This window comes from Lithobates pipiens, unplaced genomic scaffold, assembly GCF_037356315.1.
Source record: "Lithobates pipiens isolate NorthernLeopardFrog02 unplaced genomic scaffold, aLitPip1_a1.2 Scaffold_16, whole genome shotgun sequence".
Lineage (NCBI taxonomy): Eukaryota > Metazoa > Chordata > Amphibia > Anura > Ranidae > Lithobates > Lithobates pipiens.
Window position 1 is genome coordinate 540,067,754 of NW_027507748.1, and position 23,318 is coordinate 540,091,071.

General features: G+C 42.8%; 1 protein-coding gene across 3 annotated transcripts in view; it reads right to left on the bottom strand.

Annotated features, from left to right (window-relative positions):
* Positions 1-23,086, bottom strand: part of LOC143983515 (formin-like protein 3) — a 166,771-nt gene extending 143,685 nt beyond the window's left edge. For all 3 annotated transcript variants that reach the window (XM_077483296.1, XM_077483295.1, XM_077483294.1), the window contains exon 1: positions 22,840-23,086. In XM_077483296.1, coding sequence (XP_077339422.1) covers positions 22,840-22,947 — 108 coding nt within the window. In that variant the 5' untranslated portion in view covers positions 22,948-23,086. The remainder of the gene's footprint in view (positions 1-22,839) is intronic.
* Positions 23,087-23,318: the final 232 nt, after the last annotated feature.

Consider the following 23,318-nt stretch of genomic DNA (forward strand, 5'->3'; position numbering starts at 1 on the left):
CCTGAGCCAGCCATTCCCACTCCCTCCACAGCCCAGGGCTCCGGTGAGCATGGAGGGGGGGGAGAGCAGAGAGCTGTGACAGACAGTCACCAGCTCTCTGCTGGGAAAACTGTGTGAAACCGAGCAAAAAGGCAGTGTTCGATCGCTCAGTTCTCAGTGTGTCGGGAAAGATGCTTTTTTTTTTTATCCCGTATTCATACTTCCCTAGGTGGATGTAGCATCGGTCCCCCACTGCCTCTTCACTGTGAACCGAGCCACCAAACATCGCAGGTGGCTCAGTTCTCTCAGCTTCCCGAGCAGAGAACTGCTGCCTGTCAATCAGCAGCTCTCCTGCTCTGCTCCTCCATGCTCATTGGAGCGCTGAACTATGGAGGGGTGGGGAGCGGCCATCTCGGCGGCTCGCTGAGAGGCTGAGACAGGCATCAGTCCAGGCACCTGGCAGATCCAGACTTCCAGAGTCAGGATGACGCGGTGCCTGGACTGATCTTGGAGACATCAGCAGAGAGTGGACTTCAGACCGCTCTCTGCTGAAAACGGGTCACAGGAGTGCAAAAGAAATTGCACTCCTGTAAACCATAGAAGCCTAAACGAACTCAGGAAGGACTCCTCATTTAAAAAAAATTCGGGATAGTATTAGAACTTCAGTGATTTATTTGGCTTGTTGGTCAATAAATTACATTTTATTTTTTTCAAATTTTGGGTAGAGTAGAGAGACCTTAAGAACACCAGTCAATTTTTAATGCTGTATGAGCTCCCATTAAGGAGATCCACCCTCTATATTTTTCCTGTTTATCATTGACAGTGAAATTAAAGAAAAATTCCCAATTTTGGGTTGAGATCAAGAACAGTATTAGAGGGGAAATCTTCCAATGGTGACACTAGTTCTGGTGACCTTGGCAACACTTTGGGAAATCTTCCCTCTGGGACATAGATGGCAAGAAAATTAACCTCCCTAATGAAAAAAAAGTTTTGCCTTTAGTTATACTTGAGGCTGGGTTCACACTATAGCGATGTCAGACATCGCATGTGATTCGCAACGCATTGCTGTGCAGATCACATGCAATGTCAGTGCGATGCGAATTTAGCCATACAGATTGTATGGCTAAATTTGCATTGCATTTGGACCAAAATTGTGCAGGACCCTTTTTTTGATCCGCACTGGAATCGGATTGCATAGGTGTTCACGCCCGATCTGATTCCTGTTCCATTTCACAGTTCGCACTGCCATCTGATCTGGGGGTGTCATCAACTTTGTATTGACACCCACAGTGGTTCACAGTAGGGCTGAAACAACTAATCGATTAATCGACAATTAATCGATTATGAAATTAATCGATTGCGATTTTCATAATCGATCAGCCAGTAACATAATGGGGTTAAAAAAAAAAATAAAAAAAAAAAAAAGAGTAAATAGTACATAAAAAGAGTACAAAAAAAGAGCAAATAATAGCTATTGTAAATATTACTTTCACTGTTCTACAGTAAAAAAAAAGAAAAAAAAAGAAAAGTAGTGATTATCTGCTTTTTTTGTACCATAAAAAGGGCTAATTTTAGTTTTTTCTAACCCCATTATGTTACTAAACTTAGTCTTAGACCTGGTTCACATCTATGCGTTTATTGGTGCTTTTTGTAGAAATGCACTACATTTAATTTGCATGGTTTTCTATGGGATACGTTCACATCTGAAAGGGTCAGGGACTTTTAATGCAAAATGGTGCTTTATTGGTTCAATATACTTCAATGGAGAAGCTGCAGAAAAGCATGTAATGCATTTTTGCAGAAATTTGTGTTTTTTTAATCTGCCCAAAAAAAAAAATGCAAATTGCAGTAAAATCACATGTGCAAAAATCAAAACGTACAGCAAAAAGCACTGCAGAAAAAGATCAAAAGCAGACTGCATAGGTGTGTACCGAGCCTTATGCTGGTCACACAGATCATTTTTCAGATGAGAATATTCAGAAAAAAAATCTTTGTACATTCGCCGAATGAAAGAATTTAGTTTGAAATTTTGTTTTTAACGTTCTGTTTTTAAAATGAATGTAATTTCTGAACGAAAACCACATAGGTTGTCGGAAAATTCCTTTGAGTAAGAAGTTTTCTATTATTTCCAAATTGTCCCATAACTGTGGTTGAAAATGAACGTCAATTTGACCCATTTTTTTTTTTTAAAGGTTATTAACCGATTAATCGAAACAATAATTGGCCAACTAATCGATTATGAAAATAATCGTTAGTTGCAGCCCTAGTTCACAGAGGGCAGTGTAAACTGCCAGAGATTCGGATGCGATGCGAGAAGTGGCACTGGATTCACAGGGTTTCCCACACAAGCGTGAGCTAAGCCTAAAGCCCCATACACACTATTAGATTTTCTGTCTTCAGATTTACAGACACCATGTAGTGCAAGGGCCTGCCTGGTTGCATACAAAATTGAAACTCTTAAAGGTTTGACCTCATATGGATTTGGTAAATCTGAAGAAAAAAAAATCTGCAGGAAATATAATAGTGTGTATGTTGTCTTAAAGCCAAAAGGCTGCAATATAAAAATGCTCCACTCAAATACATTAAAAAGGGCCCACACTCCAAAGACATTCACGCATAGGTTCATTGGCTCCTGTCTAAATTGGCCCAAGTATATATAGGAATGTGAGCAATGCCTAGTAGGAGGTCGGGAGGAGGTCGCTGTACTAACGATTCGATTTTGACCAGTTTGACTGGCTCACGCACATTTACTGCGGTACAATGGCACTGATGTGCGAAATCCCATACATATACAGGTTTCCTTTAAGAGCCGCCAGAGGGAGGGCACACGCAATTGCGTGCACGAGAGCCAGAGCCAGCATGGGGATTTGTGTGCGTAAACACACAAATCCCTGTTCTGTCAGGGGAGAGGAGATATTGTTCGTACCTAGTAAGTCGGAACAACGATATGTCTCCTCCACTAGTCAGTCCCATCCCCATACAGTTAGAACACACATTTAACCCCTTGAGCGCTCCCTAGTGTTAACACATTCCCTGCCAAAGATTATTTTTTTTTGGCGTGCCCGTTCTAAAGAAGCTAGACATTCGGCTGGCTTCTGTGAGCCAGGCAGTATTACACACAGGCCGAAAGTCTGCCGGTTTATGTTGAACTGGACGATATTCGGGCCATGTGTAACAGGCATTAGGGACCTTTGACTGTAAGCTCCTTGAAAGCAGGGACTGATGTGAATGTATAATATACAGCATATATAGCACTGTGTAAATTGACTGTACTATATAATCAAAAGTAATAAATAAATGGCAAAAAATTGGGTTTGAAAAACGTTTATACCCCTGGGGAGGGTGGAGGTGGGGCACATACATCTTAATGATATGTCACTACTGTCAACACCAGAAGGGTTGTAACCGATCTAGCCCGACTACTGATGCTCTTTGTTACAGTATTAAACAAGCGGAAGTAAAAAAGATTTTAATCAGAGCAAAATGCAAGGATTAGCAAAGTAAGATGGAGTCTGAAGAAAGCCATGATTAGATAAAATACATGTAGAGGAGCGGGGAGATATGGCTATAGACGCGAGTGGAGTCTTGACAAATTGAGCCATAGGCCTATGGGATTAGAGATGGTTTAGATTACATCAATGTGGAGCTGCCTCCACTCCTGAACCAACTCCCGCACAGATTCCAAGAGGTGAAGGAGTTACTTGATTTATCACCCCTGCGTTGTCACTTAACAAGCTGTTAAAAAGGAATATCAACATCATTATTCTGCATCCAGAACATCCAACCTGGGAGAGTTCTTCCATCTGGGAGTTGGAGCCAATGTGAATCAGAGCCAAAATATGCTCATCCTGGTAACTTGTGGGATTTATTATTAAAAAGATTGAGGCTAATAAAGATAAATGCCAATGCTGCATACAGATGAGAGCGGAAATCTCATACTCTTCAAGGTAATGCCCAGTCAAGACAACTTAATTGAAGGATTTTTTTTTTTTTATCTGTCATGTAATTTTCAGCATAAAGAAAATGGGCAGAGACAATTGGGCCGATTTACCAAAACTGCAGAGTGCAAAACAAGGCAGCTCTGCACAGAAACCAATCAGCTTCCAGGTTTTAGCCTAGGTCAGTGATGGTGAACCTTGGCACCCCAGATGTTTTGGAACTACATTTAACCATGATGCTCAGCTACACTGCAGAGTGCATAAGCATCATGGGAAATGTAGTTCCAAAACATCTGGGGTGCCAAGGTCAGCCATCACTGGCCTAGGTGCACACTAACTGCGGGGTTAGAAATCGTTCGAGTTCAGCTGAACTCACACCATTTCATACCCGCATCTCAGTCCTACTTCTGGGGCGATTTGACAGACGTCTATATAAATCATCCCCCAAAGTCGCCAAAAGTAGTACAGGAACTACTTTTGGGAATCAGTGCGGCACTGCACCGATTCGGACGGTGCCAATAGCGGGCGATTTGACATGTCAAATTGCATGCCAAATCGTCACGATGTGTACGTGGGCTTACTGTCAAAGCTTAGTTGAACAAGCTGAAGTTAGAAGCCGATTGGCTGCCATGCACAGCTGCACCAGATTTTGCACTGTCCAGTTTTAATAAATCACCTACAATGTATTTAGGATTAAGAAAGGTATTGATTTATTGAAAAAAACTGTTGAGAATATGACTCAATGCTTTCACTGGTTCTGACACAAAAAAATAAAATAAAAATAGTATGACCTATAAGAGTAAAATCATCACTTATTATTTTCTGGTATAAAAGCTTTCATTACAGTGCTGATCCAGTGATTATAGCAGACTGACCTTAGCTGATTGCAATCTATAGGTCAGTTTAACCGCTTCAGCACCGGAAGATTTTACCCCCTTCCTGACCAGAGCACTTTTTGCGTTTTAGCACTGCGTCGCTTTAACTGACAATTGCGTGGTTGTGTGACGTTGTACCCAAACAAAACTGAGGTCACCCCCCCCCCCCCCACACAAATAGAGCTTTTTGATCATCTCTACGTTCTTTTTTTGTTTATAGTGCAAAAAAAAAAAAATTATTGTGTACTTTTTTGCTATAATAAATATCCCCATTTTTTTTTAAAGCTAATTTTTCTCAGTTTAGACCGATTTGTATTCTTCTACATATTTTTCATAATAAAAATATTGATTGGTTTACACAAAAAGTTTAAGCGTCTACAAAATATGGGATTTACAGCATTTTTTTTTTTTTTTTTTTTTTTTTACAAGTAATGGCTTCGATCTGCGATTTTTATCATGACTGACATTATGGTGGACACATCTGACAATTTTGACACATTTTTGGGACCACTGGCATTAATACAGTGATCAGTGCTATAAAAATGCATTGACTACGGTAAAAATGTCACTGGCAGTGAAGGGGTTAACACTAGGGGGCGATCAAGGGGTTGTGTTCCCTAATGTGTGTTCTAACTGAAGGGGGAGGGGACTGACTAGGGTAGATGACAGATTGTTGTTCATACTCTGTATGAACAGATGATCTGTCACTTCTCCCCTCAGAGAACCAGGATCTCTGTATTTACACACAGAGACCCCTCTCACCGTGTTCCAAGCGATCGCAGGAGCCCGGCGGCACTTGTATCGGCTCCGATGGCGAGCTGCGGGCGCGCTCGCCCCTAGTGGCCGCCTAAAGGTGCGACGTAACATGATGGCGCTTCACCTGCCCGTGCCTTTCTGCTGCAGTATGACTGCAGCGGTTGGTCGCGAATTGGTTAAAACAGAACAGCAGTATGCGAAGCTTTGTAATGTTTGTTAAAGAAGACCAACTCCAGGCAAAGCAAAAAATCATTCCTTGCAGTGGGGCTGACACTGCACTGCAAGGGCTAAATGTAGGTTTGTATCTGGGGAATAAGGAAAGCGGTTTTATTAAACAAGATCCTTCAGTAGTCAGCGCTTCCCTACGCTCCAGCGATGGACTGTTCCTCTCTATCCTCACATCCAGTGCAAGACTATGGCCCTGCTTTGGACTTGGTGATGTCAGAGGACCTGCAACTACTGCCATAGATTCCTAGCATCCTGCAGGAATCCTGCGGCCACAATACAGTGCAATATGCACGTTAGCACAAATGTTTACATGTGTGCTTTGTAAAATAGCGTATGCTAAAAAATAAAATTAAAATAATAATCTCCAAACGTGGATCTGAATGCTGCTCCAAATACACATCTAAAAGCTTCCACGTGCATAGACTCTCGTTATTCTAGAGATGCGTGCATATCCATAAAACAAATGTTGTACAGATCTAAACATTGCTTTTTTTTTTTTTTTTTTTTTTTTAAATGGGTATATTTATTATAGCAAAAAGTACATATTGTGTTTTTTTTTTTCATCTGTGTGCACGAGGCTTGGATTAATGGACGTAAACATTCTCTGTGATAGAGCTGATATTTCACCTAAACTCAATTTAGCCTACTGATATTAATATAGCAGCTTTGGAATAGGTATTTTAGTACAGTTGATTACATATATACACTTTCAGGCCTTATGCACACTGGGATGTTTTTACAGCTGCTGTTTTTGGCTTCAGACTTTTTTTCTACAGTCAAACTCTTCAGCATGTTATCCTATGTGTCCAAGCACACATAGGCTGTTATCAACTGTTTTTGGCAGCTGCAGTGTTTTTGGCTGGGAAAAAAAAAACTAGTCGGTTCTGATAGGAATTTTTAATTTTTATATAAAAAAATAAATAAAATAAAAAAATGCCTAAAAACAAGGTTGAACACTCAAAAAACGTGGCTTGCCAGCATTTAACGTTTTTGAACCCATTGAAAAAAAAAAAAAAAAAAACGCTTAAAAACACGAACGCTAAAAAAAACATTCAAAAACTCACTGCAAAGCTACTGGCGTTTTTAGAACGTTATTATAATGTCCAGTGTGCACGAGGCCTTAAAAATATCTGTTCCTCATGTTAGTGACAGCCAACAGCTTCAGAACTACCGTGTTTCCCCGAAAGTAAGACAGTGTCTTACTTTCTTTTTATCCCCAAAAGCCCCACTATGTCTTACTTTCGGGGTATGTCTTATATTGGAAAAAAATCCCAGCATGCAGAGCTGCACTGCGCTACAGAAGAGGACTACAAGTCCCAGCAAGTAAGGCTGCACTGCATTACAGAGGACTACAAGTCCCAGCATGCAAGGCTGCACTGTACTACAGAGGAGGCCTACAAGTCCCAGCATGCAAGGCTGCACTATGGAGGACTACAAGTCCAAGCATACAAAGCTGCTATGCTCAGCAGAGGAGAACTGTAAGCCCACACAGCCCGGTATGTTGGGACTTGTAGTCCTCCTCAGCTGCATCTTGCGGTTACATAATAAGAGCTGCAGAGAATCTCTTCACACCCCCCCTCCCCCTCCCCCTCCTTGGTCTCTCTCTGTATGACCAGCACTGACCTGTACCGGGAGGACACAGAGCCAGTGACACCTGTCGGCAGTGATCCGGGACCTGGCGCAATAATCCCCTTCTCTGTGGTTGCGTTGCGCCGTTCTGATCAGTCTCGGGCAGCGGCTGTCACTCACAGCCGAGCAGAGTGAAGCCACCTCCCCCTCCTCTTGTATGGCTACACAGTGCTGTGTATGGAGGAGGAGGAGGAGGGGGAGGCGGCTTCAGTGAAGCCGCCTCCCCCTCCTTCTCCTTCATGGACAGCACTGTGTAGCCATACAAGAGGAGGGGGAGGCGGCTTCACTCTGCTCGGCTGTGAGTGACAGCCGCTGCCCGAGACTGATCAGAACGGCGCTGTCTCTTCAGTCGGAGGGGGAGGGCGCTGGCCTGGCACCCCCCCAGGGTGTGGCACCCGGTGCGGCCCGCACCCCCCGCCCCACTCTTAGTACGCCACTGGAGGCGGCAATACCCCCGTGTTTCCCAGAAAGTAAGACATATGTCTTACTTTCGGGGTACGGCTTATATTAGCCGACCCCTCTGAAACTCCCGATACGTCTTACAATCGGGGGTGTCTTACTATCGGGGAAACACGGTAGGATGACACCATGAACAATGGCAGCTGTTCTTCTAGTGTTGTCTGTCCACAGACATACCAATATGTGTCCTCGGTAGAAAGCAGCAGCATTCCAGGCTGGAACACATTACCCTGGTGACATACTGATTCCCTGGAATACCTCCTTAGGAGAAGCTTCTTTCCCAATTTACAAAGGAAAAACTATTTTAGCAGCGAACTTTAGAAATAGAAGAAAAAAAAATGGTGAAAAAAAAAAAGTAAATTTTTTTTTTTTTTTTTTTTTAGAACTTCTGTTGGGGTCTTTACTCTTATCTGAGAATCCATGAGATTTACACTCACTTTGTGTCATTCCAGTCTTAGGACTCCCTGGCCAATCGGGTCTCAGGACACACTTCCTGTTCAGCCAGGAGGAGAAGCAACGGCATGGCTTTTCCTCCCCCCGCCTCCTAAGTTGAGATCAGTCCATCTAACGCTGGGGGGGGGGGGGGGGGGGCGTTAGTTTGCTACCAGCCACCACTGACCTATAGGAAGTATTTATGTGGCAGACAGATCTATACAATGCTAGCAGGGCTCAATGTGAGAACACCCATAGAGGGCACCCAACTACTCCAATGGAAATCTGAGAAATGCCATCACACAAGTAAGGAATACATTCCTATAACTTAAAGTGGAGCTCCACCCAAAAGGGGAAGTTCCACTTTAAGGCCTCCTTTCTCACTCCTGGTAAAGAAATTGCACTTTTGGGGAGCGGTGGGGACATGGTCATCTGATTTTGACAGGTACCCGCTACCACTCCAATCGCCTAGGCGTGTGGGAGTCCTCAGTTCCTCCAAGTTCCGGCACGCGCATGTGCCGCTGACGTCAGCGGCTGAGTGAAGGGTGCACCGTGTAGGTTTAGGAGATTTTAATTTTACCTACAGGTAAGCGTTATTATAGGCTTACCTGTAGGTAAAAATTTAAAAAGGGGTATACAACTGATTAAATGTTAATTATTTTTTAATTCTTCGGCTGCTAGCATTAGAAGTATTTCTTCAGTTGCTTTCTGGTTTCTGACCTAGGCCAAAATTATGATATCCCAGGAGTCTTCATGGGCATTTTTCCTTTTTTTTTGTTTTTCATTTCAAATGGACTTCCTCAGCTAAACACATCCTCTTGCCTGCATGCTTGAGCTAAGGGCAGATGTACTCCAGGGAGTAAATGCTACATAAATCTTCTGCCCTTACTCAAGATGGCCACAACTAGAAATGCTAGGGGGATGTTTTTCAAAGCATTTTCTCAACAAAATAAAGCTTGATAGATGGGTGGGTTTGCTGTGAATATTAAAAATGAATTAAATAGTGTTTCAGTTTGTGGTGCTCGGATACAGTTAATTCCATTTTAACAAGGATGCCAATAACAGTCAATATTCATGTAAAAAAAAAGTTGTAATGAAATGCAAAAAAAGTTATCTACTGTTACATTTACACATTATAGACCAAGACCCCAATGGAGCAAAAGATCTTGCAGCAGGAATCTGGACTTTTTTCTTTTCCCTACACTGTCAGCTGGAAAATTTTAGGCATGGAACCAAGCAAGCCAAAGAAGATAACCACTCAGGATACCCTCTCTAAAACATGCCAAGGGGTACGAAAAGAAATTGCCACAACTGATTTCTAAAGCAGATGATTTTATAAGATCATTGGGTATAGTTGGTGGTAAATTTCAGTGACGCATAATTTGCTTGTAGATTTTAGATTATTCTGGTTGGATGGCACTATACTCTTGGTTAACCTATCCGAATTTGGTGTTCCTTTAACTGGGCTTGAATGCCTTGGGGGCGTGAAGGTCTTTGTAGTGATGTGACAACCAATCACAGTGTTCAAATGATCAGGAGCCAGTCCTGCCAATTCCCAATCATTAGTACAGACTGGGAGCCATTTATGACAGCTCGGTCTCAGTGCTGGAAGTGCACTTTAAAGCCTCGTACGCACAATCGGATTGTTGGCCAACAAAACAGTGGACTTTTGTCCAAAGGGCGTTAGCCCAAACTTGTCTTGCATACACACGGCACACAATTGTTGGCCAACAATCACGAACGTAGTGTTGTACTACATGAATTTTCAGCACTTTAGCGCCACCTTTTGGGCTCCTGCTAATTTTGTGTTAGTAGAAGTTTGGTGGGTTTTGATTCGTGCTTTTCAGTTCGTTTCTGAGCGGCCATTCGTCAACCAGACATGTTGCGGAATCGGAGGAGATAACGTGTTATTTATTATTGGCCTTGGAATTATTGCTTTGACATTTTTTTGGTTGAATAATGATTTGATATATTTTCTATATTTTTGGATGCATAGAATGCACTTTTTGGTTAAGTTCTATTGGCAGTTAGCATGTCTAATTGTATTTGTTTTCTTTAATGCACAATAATTGTGGAGAATAATACTTGGCTATGTGTTTTACTTCAAATGACAGTTTGGGAGTAGGCAGCTACATTTCAAAAACAAAATACAATGTAAAATTGACAAGGGTCACCAACATAGTTGTATCTTTGATCTCAAAAACTACGACATAATGGTGTTGGGGCAACTTTCCCCAAAAAAAATATATGTATTTTTATATATTATTATGAGATAGAGATTATATTATATATATATATATATATATATATATTATATATACACACACACACGAACACACATTTATATATATAACATTTTTAATATACATTTTAATATATATATATATATTTATATTTATTTTAATAAGCTGCTGACTTAAAAAAATAAAATAAAACTTTTGCCAGACTCTCGCTTTAAATGCTCATTATTGTCTAGGGCAGAGGCCTCCAGACTGCTGCCCGCATGCCCGATGTGGCCCTTTTCTTACCTTTATCCAGCCCTTGGGGCACTATTCCTTACACAGATATGAGGCACTATTCCTCTCACTGACACCATTACTTCCACTGACACCAAGTCTATGGCACTGTTTACTCCCACTGATGCCAGGGCATTTTTTACTCCCACTAGCCACGGTCTGGTCCCCCTAAAGTTTGAAGGGCAGTAAACTGGCCCTTTGTCTTGAAAGTTTGGAGACCCCTGGTCTTGGGTAACATTTAGGTGAAGGTAACATATCCCTCACTCCCCCATCAGCCATCTTTTTCCTCTGATGCTCCAGTTTGTGGATGGGCTTTTGGTGTCCTCATTTACAGTACATGATTGCTGATCCTGCATAGTACACGAAGACGGCAGAGTGCCAAAGGGTGGGGGGATTGGTTAATCCAGCAACTTTGATAGCTAAAATACTGGGTTGTTCTGGTTGACAAGTTGAGAGCCTAGCCTTACCACTGACTAGTGAGGCTGCCCAGTACAAGCAATGGCCCAGCCAATCAGCCCATCCCTCTACCAACCAAACTGGTAAGATGCGCATACCTGACACTAGGAAGTTAACTTGCTGGTGCTTGGAGGTGCCTGCTCTATACTGCCAATACTGGGTATGTTGGTGGCACCTTTGCTTTAAAAAGGTAACTCATCTGAGTCATGATATTTTTAAATCATGGAATTTATAGCATATCAATGGACAACACCAACAAAGAAGCAATTTTAAAAGTGGATATACTTTATGTTCTATTTTAAAGGTCAAAGAATCTTTTTTTTCTGACCATGCCCAACATAATTACATAGCACAGAAAAGATAATTTTAGCATCTATCCTCTCAAATTATCCAATGTGCTCAACAAATATAAGTCCTATGTACTGGTCTATGCTTACAGATGAACACAATTACAAAGAGATACAAACACATACACATACAGCAGGAGGAATAAAGAGAATAATACAGAGATTTCATATGTGGGAGATTAATGTGAATATTAGAAGAACACACATATAAACACATATTATTTGTAAGGCTGGTATGCAAAAATGGAATTTACTAAAACAAGAACATTGGTAAAATATGTAATGTGGGTACGATTTCTGCAAGCCCCAACACTGGAGGGCAGAGTCAAAGGAACCAACTCGTTTTCATAACTAATGGTGCTCTCTATACATGTACAGATCGAAATGATCAATAATTACCAATTTTGACTAAACGTAACAATGAGCAGATCTAATTGATTATTCTGAAAATTTACTGAAATTCAGCAGATTAAGTGTGGTGGTAAATTTCACAGATCTCTGGATTGCAATTTAGATTGAAAGGCCAATTCTGATCGATATTATATCTTATGGAAAGTGGCATAGGACTATTCTTTACTGCACAAGAGATTCAAGCAGATTTCAGCAGATTTTCCAAAAAAAAAAAAAAAAAATTAAATTTCAATAGATAATAGATATCTGATTAAAAACCAAATCACCCAAAGCACTGATCAAAGTACTGTACATGTAAATACATTTGGTAATTGATTCTATCACAAATTGTTGCATATATGGCCTGCACGAATTACTGCAAAAATTCCAAAAAGCGGCAATGCTATTATAAAGTTGTATATTAAACAAACACTACAAGAAATAAATCTTTCAATGGCCACTTAGAAATCCCCATACGTAATCTGGCTCAGCTTCCTCCTTGTGGTTTAGAAGAAAAACACTCCACAGCTTAGATAAGTAGAATAATTTCCCAAAAATATGATGCAATGTTCTATATACATTCAGTTTCAAAAAAGTCACAACTATCATATACAACAAGGGTCTCCAAACTTTTCAGTACGAGATCCACTTTGTATATTTTACAAATATTCGGGGGCCGAAAAAAATCTGCATTATAAATCAATGAATAAAAAAAAAAAAAAAAAACAACGTATTTTACTTGGATCTTTATGATCTGATTCAGAACAAAATAGAAAGAACTTAAAGTGGTAATAAATTGCCATGTATGATTTTTACCTATAGGTAAGCCTATAAGTGGCCTATAGGTACAGTAAATATCTCCTAAACATACACCATTTAGGACATATTTACTTTAGATGCAGCTGGTGATGTCACCAGTGCATGCGCATTGAAGGAACAACATACCCGCGCCATTCCTTCAGAGATGTGCTGTAAATAGTGACATCACTGGCTCGGCCATTCATATCGCCCCACGAACCTGGAAAGAAGACCAGGTGAAGAAGCAACTTTAGCAGTGACAGTGCGCCGCTGGAGGGCTTCATTTTCAGGTAAGTTTATAATAATGTGTTAGTATGGGATGCATATTAGCTTATTACGATTTAAACTGCCCAGGGCCCAATTTTTATTAAAAAAAAAAAAAAAAAAACGTATGTGGTTTACTACCGCTTTAACCACTTTAGCCTCGGAAGATTTTACCCCCTTCCTGACCAGAGCACTTTTTATGATTCGGCACTGCGTCGCCCCAACATCCTTTTTTTCCCCACAAATAGAGCTTTCTTTTGGTGGTATTTGATCACCTCTGCAGTTTTTATTTTTTGCGCTATAAACAGAAAAGCGCGACAATTTTGAAAAAACAAAACAACAAAAAAGCAATTTTTTTTTACTTTTTGCTATAATAAATATCCTCCAAAAATATATAAAAAAAAATAAATAAAAAAAAAGGTTTTCCTCAGTTTAGACCGATATATATTCTACATGTTTTTGGTAAAAATCGCAATAAGCGTATATTGGATTGGTTTGTGCAAAAGTTATAACGTCTACAAGATAGGGAATAGTTTTATGGAATTTTTTATTATTTAATTTTTTTATTTTTTATTAGTAATGGCAACGATCTGCGATTTTTATCGTGACTGCGACATTATGGCAGACACATCAGACACTTTTGACACTATTTTGGGACCACTGTCATTTATACAGTGATCGGTGCTATAAAAAATGCACTGATTACTGTGTAAATGACACTGGCAGGGAAGGGGGTTAAACACTAGGGGGTGATCAAGGGGTTAAGTGTGTCCCAGGGAGTGATTCTAATAAAATCAAGAAATAATAAAATATTTACTTACAAAAATGTGAGGTGCGTACTCACTTTTGTGAGATACTGAATAATAATAAAACAAATTATTAAAACAAAGAAAAGTCCCCACTTACATCAGAGTCCACCTTAGGAGACTCCCCTTACATCAGAGTCCGCCCACTAAATCAAGGTCTCCATCAGTAACCCCCCCCCCCCAATACATCAGGGCCCCCCCATCAGTGGAGATCAACTGATCTGTACCCTACATCCATGTACATCAGCTGCGGACCAGATAAAATGCCCACATACCTGACCATGAAGAATAACATGAGGCGGTAGCAGATACTTCTGACACCTCTTCACCATTGTAATGTATTGTATGCACACACCTCCTATTCATAAATGAACAAGTCAGGTGAGCCATGAAACTGCCTTTCGCTTACAAGAATCAGTCATTGACCCCCCACCTTTTGTTATACACAATAGCAGATACTTGAGTCCAGCAAGAGAGGAACTTGTATGACTTGAATGAATGCAGCGAGTAAAACATGGAGATTATTCCATTAGTTCTATCTAGCCTATTTGTTTTAAGTAGCTCATTATCCATTGTTCAGAAGTCCTTCCGGTGTTGAATGTACTGGACCCCTCCCCACCATAGGCCTTTCCATTAGGAAATCACATAACACTTTTTATTTATTTTTTACAGTAAAATATTTTTAAGTGGTAAGTAAACGCAGTACCACTTACTAATTACCAAGTTGGAGATCTGTCCAACAAAAAATGCCATTATAGATAAGAGTAGATCCTGGAAAGACTTATTCGCTAATTTTATTACACTCAATGGCCACTTTAATATATGTACCGATTGAGGAGGATTTATGACATGGGCTCAGTAAGGGCTATTTTACCCTAGAATTAGCCCTATGAAGGGCTAATCTACAGGGGATTGCTTTTCAGAGCATTTTTGACATGTGGGGAGGAGAAGTCATGTTGCCTCTTCACTGCCTGTTTCAACCCTTTAAAGCCCCATACACACTATCAGATTGTCTGCTGAGTTTTTCCTTCAGATTTACCAAAACCATGTAGTAGAAGGGTCTGCCTGATTGCATACACATTGAAACTCCTAAGGTTTGACCTCATATTACATGGTTTTGGTAAATCTGAAGGAAAAACTCAGCAGACAATCTGATAGTGTGTACGGGGCTTAAGGGTCGCAATGCATGAGGTTTGCGAGATGGGTAGTTTTTGATGAGCAGCAGTCAACGAGAACGAGACGGGGATTTAGTCCTTGGAGGAGCCATGAGGCAAAGCATGTACATGTGTACACCCCTGCTGTGTCTTTAGCTCAAGGGAAAGTGGTAAAAATGCAGCTCAACTGCACCCCCCCCCCCCCCCCCCCCCAAGTAGCCTAATTCAACCAGAGTTCCTTCAGATATTACGAGGAGTTCCGTTGAGCAGTGAGCACCTACCACCTCTCAGACAAATAACCACTGAAGCCAATTTGTATGGTGAGAATACTTCCCATCGGCCATGAGCTGTAGATATAGTTATTTCACTGGACCAGTGATTCTCAACTAGGGTTCCGTGGAGGTTGCTAGGGGTTCCTTCAACATTGGGCCATTTCTGCCTCTCAGATAGATAAAAAGACCAATGGTGTGAGTGGGAACCTATCTGTAAGGAGGTAATTCTTCCCAATGACCACACATGTAAGGACCATTCTTCCCACTGACCATCACACCAATATATCACGAGTTGTAGATTTAAAATTTTTTAGCAGGGGTTCCCCGAGACCAGAGAACTATTTCAAAGGTTCCTCTGTGTTGAAAAGGTTGAGAAAGGCTGCACTGGACAAATAACTAGTTTTATTAGTCCTTTGAACAGTGGACATTCTAGTCCAGTGATGGCGAACCTTGGCACCCCAGATGTTTGGGAACTACATTTCCCATGATGCTCATCTACACTGCAGAGTGCATGAGCATCATGGGAAATGTAGTTCCAAAACATCTGGGGTGCCAAGGTTTGCCATCACTGTTCTAGTCGTATAGCTCTGTCAATAATAAAGTTGTTTTCACCCAACTGTTACTACTGAATATTTATTTTTTACCATTCTCTGCAAGCATTGGAGACTATGATCAATTGAATTTGAGATGCTGCAACCACCACTCATTCCATGGTCAAAATCATTCAGGGAACACATCCTTTCAATGTCAACGTTTGGTTGAACAACTTATTTGGAGTACCATGTCTGCACACTTCCATCTCAACTTGCTTCGCTTTTTCTAATGGCCACTGCCCCCCACCCCCGCAAGGATAAGTAGCCTAATGGACTAAAAATTTAGACCAACACCATCTACCCAGAGCACACTGCTTATTTGTGCCTGCATTCACACCTGAGGATTCTAAAGCGTTTTGTGGGGTGTTTGCAAGTGCTTCACGTGTTGTTTGCTGGGCTGGGCAAGGGAGGAGAGCAGTTCTAGAGAGAGTTGCATGTGTCAAGCGTATAAATGTTGAAATGTGAACAGGCAAAAATTACAAGCAATAAGATTCTACATATAGAGCATAGTCAGGACAGTGCTGATTGGCCCTGTGCCGATCACATGCACAAAAAAATAAAATAAAATAAAAACTCTCTACCACTACACACCAAACTGAGCATGTGCAGAGTGCCCCAAAGGCTCTGTACTATCAGGAGATGGATTGGGGACAGTAAAAGACAGGGAGGATCAGAGAAGGCCAGATCAAACAGCGTTTTTTTTTTTTACACAATGCACAGGATTAACCCCTTAGGTTCCACATTGAGTGCAACAAGCATGCTTTACTGCACATGCAGACCGATTTCACTGTTGTGGGTTAAGTAACACTTTAACCGCTTGCCTACCTTCATATAGCAAAATTATGTCGGTTCTGTAATCCTGACCAGACGTCATATAACGTGATCAGGATAATAAGCCGCTGTGCGTCCGCAGAGAGCGGATTAGTTGTTGCAGCATGTCAGTCTGACACACCACAACTCCGATCTAGGTAAAGAGTCTCTGACGGAGCCAGTGCATCCATAGCAGTGATGCCCATCAGTACCATCTATCAGTGCCACTAATCAGTGTCCATCCATGCCCAACAGTGCCCACCTATCAGTGCCTATAACTGCAGCCTATGACCGCTAATTTCTAGCAGGGGGGTGGGCGGTCCCCCCTGTCAAAACACAAAAGCACAGTGGGGAGATCGCTGTACAAACATCACATAGTTAGTACAGCAAGCGCCTCGTTTTTGTTTTTTTTTCATTCAGCCTGCTGGGTTGAGCAAAAAAAACAAAAACGAATAGCAAGTACCGGGCATTAGAGAAACACTAGAAAACTCTCAGGCTTTTCTGTAAGAAGAAGTTTAAAACTTGTAATAATGTTGCAAAGCAACGGTCCCTGTATGTAAAGAACTACCAAGTAGCAAAGAGTACATATTCATTTGTTACATTACATGTTTCTGTGCCCTGGACGCTGGCATCATTCAGCGCTGTATATATGGATTAGTCATATAAAAAACATTTTCTATAGAAGCAGTCAGCCATGAAAAAGATGATTGAATATTGAGGATAAAAGTAAAGCCTAATTGACTGTTGTTGTTAGTAATCTCTATGAGCCCCGGTTCCTACCGGTGCGGCTTTGAAATCGCGCTACTTCAGTGCGATTTGCACATTCGATTTCATTGCACCTTGCGACTTCAATTAACAAAGTCTATGCAAGTTGCAATGAAAAAAAAAAAAATTATAAATAAAAAAAAAAAAAACATTTTGGTAAAAGGTAGTGCAGGAACCTTTTTCATAATCACTGCAACATGAACGGTTCTCATGCCGGAAATGTGAAACTGTCAAAATCGCATGTGGAGTCACACCGGTGTGAATGGGGGATAAAGCTTATTTAGGTTGCCTCAATACATTAGGGCAATCAGCAAGTATTAAACAAGGAAATCAAAACACTAATCAAAAATGTCAGAATTTTTTTTTTTTATTATTAAAAACGAGAAAGTACTGTAAAGCTGACCACACAATATATCATTTTCTTATTCACTTTCCTTTAGATTTACCTTCAACTATGTAGTACAGGGCCAGCCTGATTGCATACTAATTGGAAGTGTTTAGGTTTTACCTCCTATTATATGGTTTTACTAAATCTAGTGCAAAAATTGTATAGTGTATGGGCAGCCTAAAGGCCCATACACACGATACGAAAAATCAGAAGTAAAATTTTGCCCAATGAACAATCTGGCAATTTTTGGATCGTTAGTATTGTGCTTTCGACAGCCAATTTTACTTTTTCGGCAGACAAAAGCTGGATGTGCAGACTATAAAAATGTTGTCGTGCGTGAACTTAAAGGGGTTGTAAAGGTAAATGTTTTTTCACCTTAATGCATTCTATGCATTAAGGTGAAAAAACATCTAACAGTGCCCGCGCCCCCAGCCCCCCCCCCCCCCCGTTTTACTTACCTCACCCCTCGAAAGTCCCGCGCTCGTCCCCCAAATGTCCTTTCCACCATTCAGCCTGGCCGCTGATTGGCTGGAGTGGATGGATGGAAAGCAGCGCAGCCATTGGCTCGCGCTGCTGTGAATCACATCCACTGATGCGGAGCGCCGGGGGGGGGCGGGGGTTGCGTGATACAGCGAGCGGCTGTATCACGGGAGCGCGCCCGCAGGTGCTTCTCACCATGCGAGGGAGCTCGCATGAACATGAGAAGCACCTGCGGGAGGAAGTCGAGATAGCCGCCGAGGGACCCCAGAAGAGCAGGTTCGGGGCCACTCTGTGCAAAACGAGCTGCACAGTGGAGGTAAGTATAACATAACATGTTTGTTATTTTTATTTATTTTTTAAATTCACTTTACAACCCCTTTAATGTCCAATTTTCATTTAAGGCCCTTTTCACACGAGACGGATCCGTGCTGATCCAACCCGTGGATATCCGCTTGCTCAGCGATGACAGGTCTGTCTCTGCACACTGCGCAGGGGACGGACCTGTCAGAGCGCCGCTCTTCCCTAAAGGAGATCGGATGACGACAGACCGCAGAGTCTGTCGTCACCCGATCCGATGGCGGATGGAAAAGTGGGTTTTTCATCCGTCACACTTTTCCAGATCGGAGCGGGTCGAATGTCAGTGGATGTGTCATCCGACGCTCCATAGAGCTCTATGTAGCATCCGTTCAGGTCTGCCTAAAAAACTGACAGGCGGACCTGAACGGATCGTTCGTCTGAAAGGAGGTCTAAATTAGTACGGTTTTCGTATGGAAAAAAACGTAAATCGCAAGACAAAATTTGTCAACATATTACGTCAATTCTGAAGGTGTATTTTGTCGTACAAAAATTTTCGTATGGAGGGTAACCTCTTCACTTTCCACATGAGACTAGCATGCCACAAAAAACAGACATTTGGTCGTCCAAAAATCTGATCGTATGTACGAGGCTTAAAGCCTCCTACATGCAGCCCAGCGGGATGAACAAAATATAAAATTGACAGCTCAGGTTGGAGCTGCCACACTAAAAATACAATGTTAGTACAGCGATCTACCCTGCTGTTGTGTTCTAACCAGGGATGGCCCCCCGCCATAACACTCCGGTCAGTGTCCTCAGCCATTGGCCGATAGTGCCGATTGGGAGCCAATTGGCATACCTTGCGGTCATGCCCCGTCAACCTTCTGTCAGACTGGCTGCAGTACACACAAGCCAAATGCTGCCCGACGTTCGGCTAAAGAATAGTAGCTGCTTGTAGCCACAAGTCAGGTTTGTCCCCCTAGTAGCTTTCTTATGGCAGCCATACAAGTTTTCAATTTTACTATCTGATCGATATATTAAAAAAAAAAAATAATAATAATCTGAAAACAAATTGAACAGCCAAGCCTTTCCTTTCGATTGAGTCTTAAATCTGAATCAATTTAGATCAGATTCATATGGAGTTGATTGGTCAGGGCAGAAAATAGCTGATCAGTTGTACATGAATATGATCATATTTTGATCGATCGGATTACGAGATTACTTGGTGGAAGAGGTTGTCGAATAAGGATTGATTTTTCGAAGGAGCTTGCTCAGAAAAGAAAAGAAAAAAAAAAAAAAATGATCATTTATGGCCACCAACGTAGCAGAAATATTGAACAAAATGTTTTGACAGGCCAAACACAATGACCTATAAACGGGAAATACTATTTTATTCCAGGCTTGTTCAGTTCAGATTTGGAATTCAGTCCACAAGTTTGGGATTGTAGTAATTAAAACGCCATCAATTATCTTTAGATTGGCTAAGCAGATAATGAATCTATCTTTGTCGGGATTAGGTTGGATAAACCTTTGACAGACCTTGGTTAATCTGAGGACGCCACATGCCAGGCAGATTTTGAACTGTTTGTGTATTGGTTGACCTGTCACATCTACAATCTCTAGCCTACAGCTGAAACCTAGAACTGAAAAGAAAAAAAAGAACAGTTGTAGCCATTGTTACATTTCTTCCATCACATCATGGTTGACCTGGTGCATGATGAGCCCATGCCAGCGTACATTCACAGGTAACTGATTGACAAGTCAACATCTGCGTTACTCCGCAGTAATAAGAAAATCCTGTCCATTGGCTGTGCTCTCCAACACGCCCCCTCTATAGAGTTATGTACAAATTCCTCAAATCCCAAAGGAACTTCAGTGAAGAGAAGGAAAAAAAAAAATCCGCTGAAGAAGAAGAAAAAAAAAAAAATTGACAAGAGTTTGCTGTGATTCAGTAGAAGCTTTCGAAAAACGTAAACATATAAGCCAGTGCTAAATGAGATGTAAGAGTCAGGACAGGCCAAATCCTGTGCGAGAAACAAAGCGGAACCAAAGCCAGAGAGACTGAAGTATAATGCAAAGTCCAGACAGAGCCTACTGCGAGAAATCCAATCCAGACACAGTCAGAGGAAGAGAATGCCAGCAAGACCTTCCATGGAGGACAAGCCAGACCCAATAACAATCATTTCCAACAAAAGAGAGAACTATAGAAGTCCTACAAGTCCATGTATAAAGGATCATCAAATCTCTACAACACAACCAAACTGGGCACATTGCTGGTGACACCTAGACTCGGGGTGACAATACAGGGAACCCGTTAGAATTTCCTGTGATTCAGATTCAGCAAGTCATTACACTGTGCTTAGAAACTGCTCACTGTCTACTTTTATGGAGCATCAGATGGAATCAAACGTGTGTGAGAGCCAGCCTGGCCCACATTGCCCATTACATGACAGATAATTGTCACTGCCACAACTAGGAAGGAAAATGTCACCCTAATTCTGGGGCACACTATGTTCTCACCCCCATAATTCTGGAGCACAACTGTGCTCTCATCCATCACCCCTAATTCTGGGGCACAACTGTGCGCTCACCCATCACCTCTAATTCTGGGGCACAACTGTGCTCTCACCCATCACCTCTAATTCTGGGGCACAACTGTGCTCTCATCCATCACCCCTAATTCTGGGGCACAACTGTGCTCTCACCCATCACCTCTAATTCTGGGGCACAACTGTGCTCTCATCCATCACCCCTAATTCTGGGGCACAACTGTGCTCTCACCCATCACCTCTAATTCTGGGGCACAACTGTGCTCTCACCCATCACCTCTAATTCTGGGGCACAACTGTGCTCTCACCCATCACCTCTAATTCTAGGGCACAACTGTGCTCTCACCCATCACCCCCAATTCTGGGGCACACTGTGCTCTCACCCATCACCCCTAATTCTGGGGCACACTGTGCTCTCACCCATCACACCCAATTCTGGGGCACACTGTGCTCTCACCCATCACCCTCAATTCTGGGGCACACTGTGCTCTCACCCATCACACCCAATTCTGGGGCACACTGTGCTCTCACCCATCACACCCAATTCTGGGGCACACTGTGCTCTCACCCATCACACCCAATTCTGGGGCACACTGTGCTCTCACCCATCACCCCCAATTCTGGGGCACACTGTGCTCTCACCCATCACCCCCAATTCTGGGGCACACTGTGCTCTCACCCATCACCCCCAATTCTGGGGCACACTGTGCTCTCACCCATCACCCCCAATTCTGGGGCACACTGTGCTCTCACCCATCACCCCCAATTCTGGGGCACACTGTGCTCTCACCCATCACCCCTAATTCTGGGGCACACTGTGCTCTCACCCAGGTCCCCTAATTCTGAGGCACACTGTGCTCCCAACCGTCACCCCCAATTCTGGGGCACACTGTGTTGTCAACCCTCCAAACCCCAGAATTAGAGGATGATGCGTGAGAGCACAGTGTGCCCTAGAAACAGGGGCGACGGGTGGGAGCACAGTTTGCCCCACAATGAAGGGGTGACAACAACACAGTGTACGCTGGGCACATTGCCATCTTCAACCAGGGTATCCTCTACCATAGCCGATAGCTCAGTCCCCAATATAAGCCCAGTATGGATCCACCACTAAGGAAGATCATCCAGACACCTATAGCTCAGTATCTAAACCCAGAGACCTCCCTCTGATCACTGCCAACCCCCCCCCCCCCCCCACATCCCTCTGATCACTTCCAGCCCCCATATGCCTCTGATCCCTGCCAGCCCCCCACATTCCTCTGATCCCTGCCAGCCCCCCACATTCCTCTGATCCCTGCCAGCCCCCCCATATCCCTCTGATCACTTCCAGCCCCAGTCCCCCCATATCCCTCTGATAACTTACAGTCCCAGTCCCCCCATATCCCTCTGATAACTTACAGTCCCAGTCCCCCCATATCCCTCTGATCACTTACAGTTCCCCCATATCCCTCTGATCACTTACAGTCCCCCCATATCCCTCTGATCACTTACAGTCCCCCCATATCCCTCTGATCACTTACAGTCCCCCCATATCCCTCTGATCACTTACAGTTCCCCCATATCCCTCTGATCACTTACAGCCCCCCATATCGCTCTGATCACTTACAGTCCCCCATATCCGCCAGCCCCCCCCCCCACATTCCTTTGCTCGCCGTCACACTTACCAGGACCAGAGCGAATCTCTCCTCCAGCTCCCCCGGCTCCGGCATCGGAACTTTGAGCGGTAACAAAGTTGTGCCCGGGGATCCCCCCGCACTCTCAGCGTTCCCCATTTTCGGGACCCCGGTATACGGCTCCCCAAAGACCGGGTATCCCCCCCTCCTCCCGCAGGCGCCCCGTTACTCCAATAAACAGCGCCCGGCTCCCATCCTTTGTACTAGCGAGTCCCGCCTCACAGTCCACACTAAACTCAGCTCCATTCACCCCAGCCGCACAAAACTCAGCTCCATTCACCCCAGCCGCACACTCCAAACCACGCCCCTCCCAACTTCGCCCATTGGTATACACAGAGATCAAGTCGTCACTCATTGGACCACTGGGACTAAGGAATTCCAGTCACATAGCGCCCTCTGCTGTCTAGCATTGGAGGGACACCGTACATGCAGAGCATCGATAGTGCAGAGGAAAGGATGTAGCAATTGTT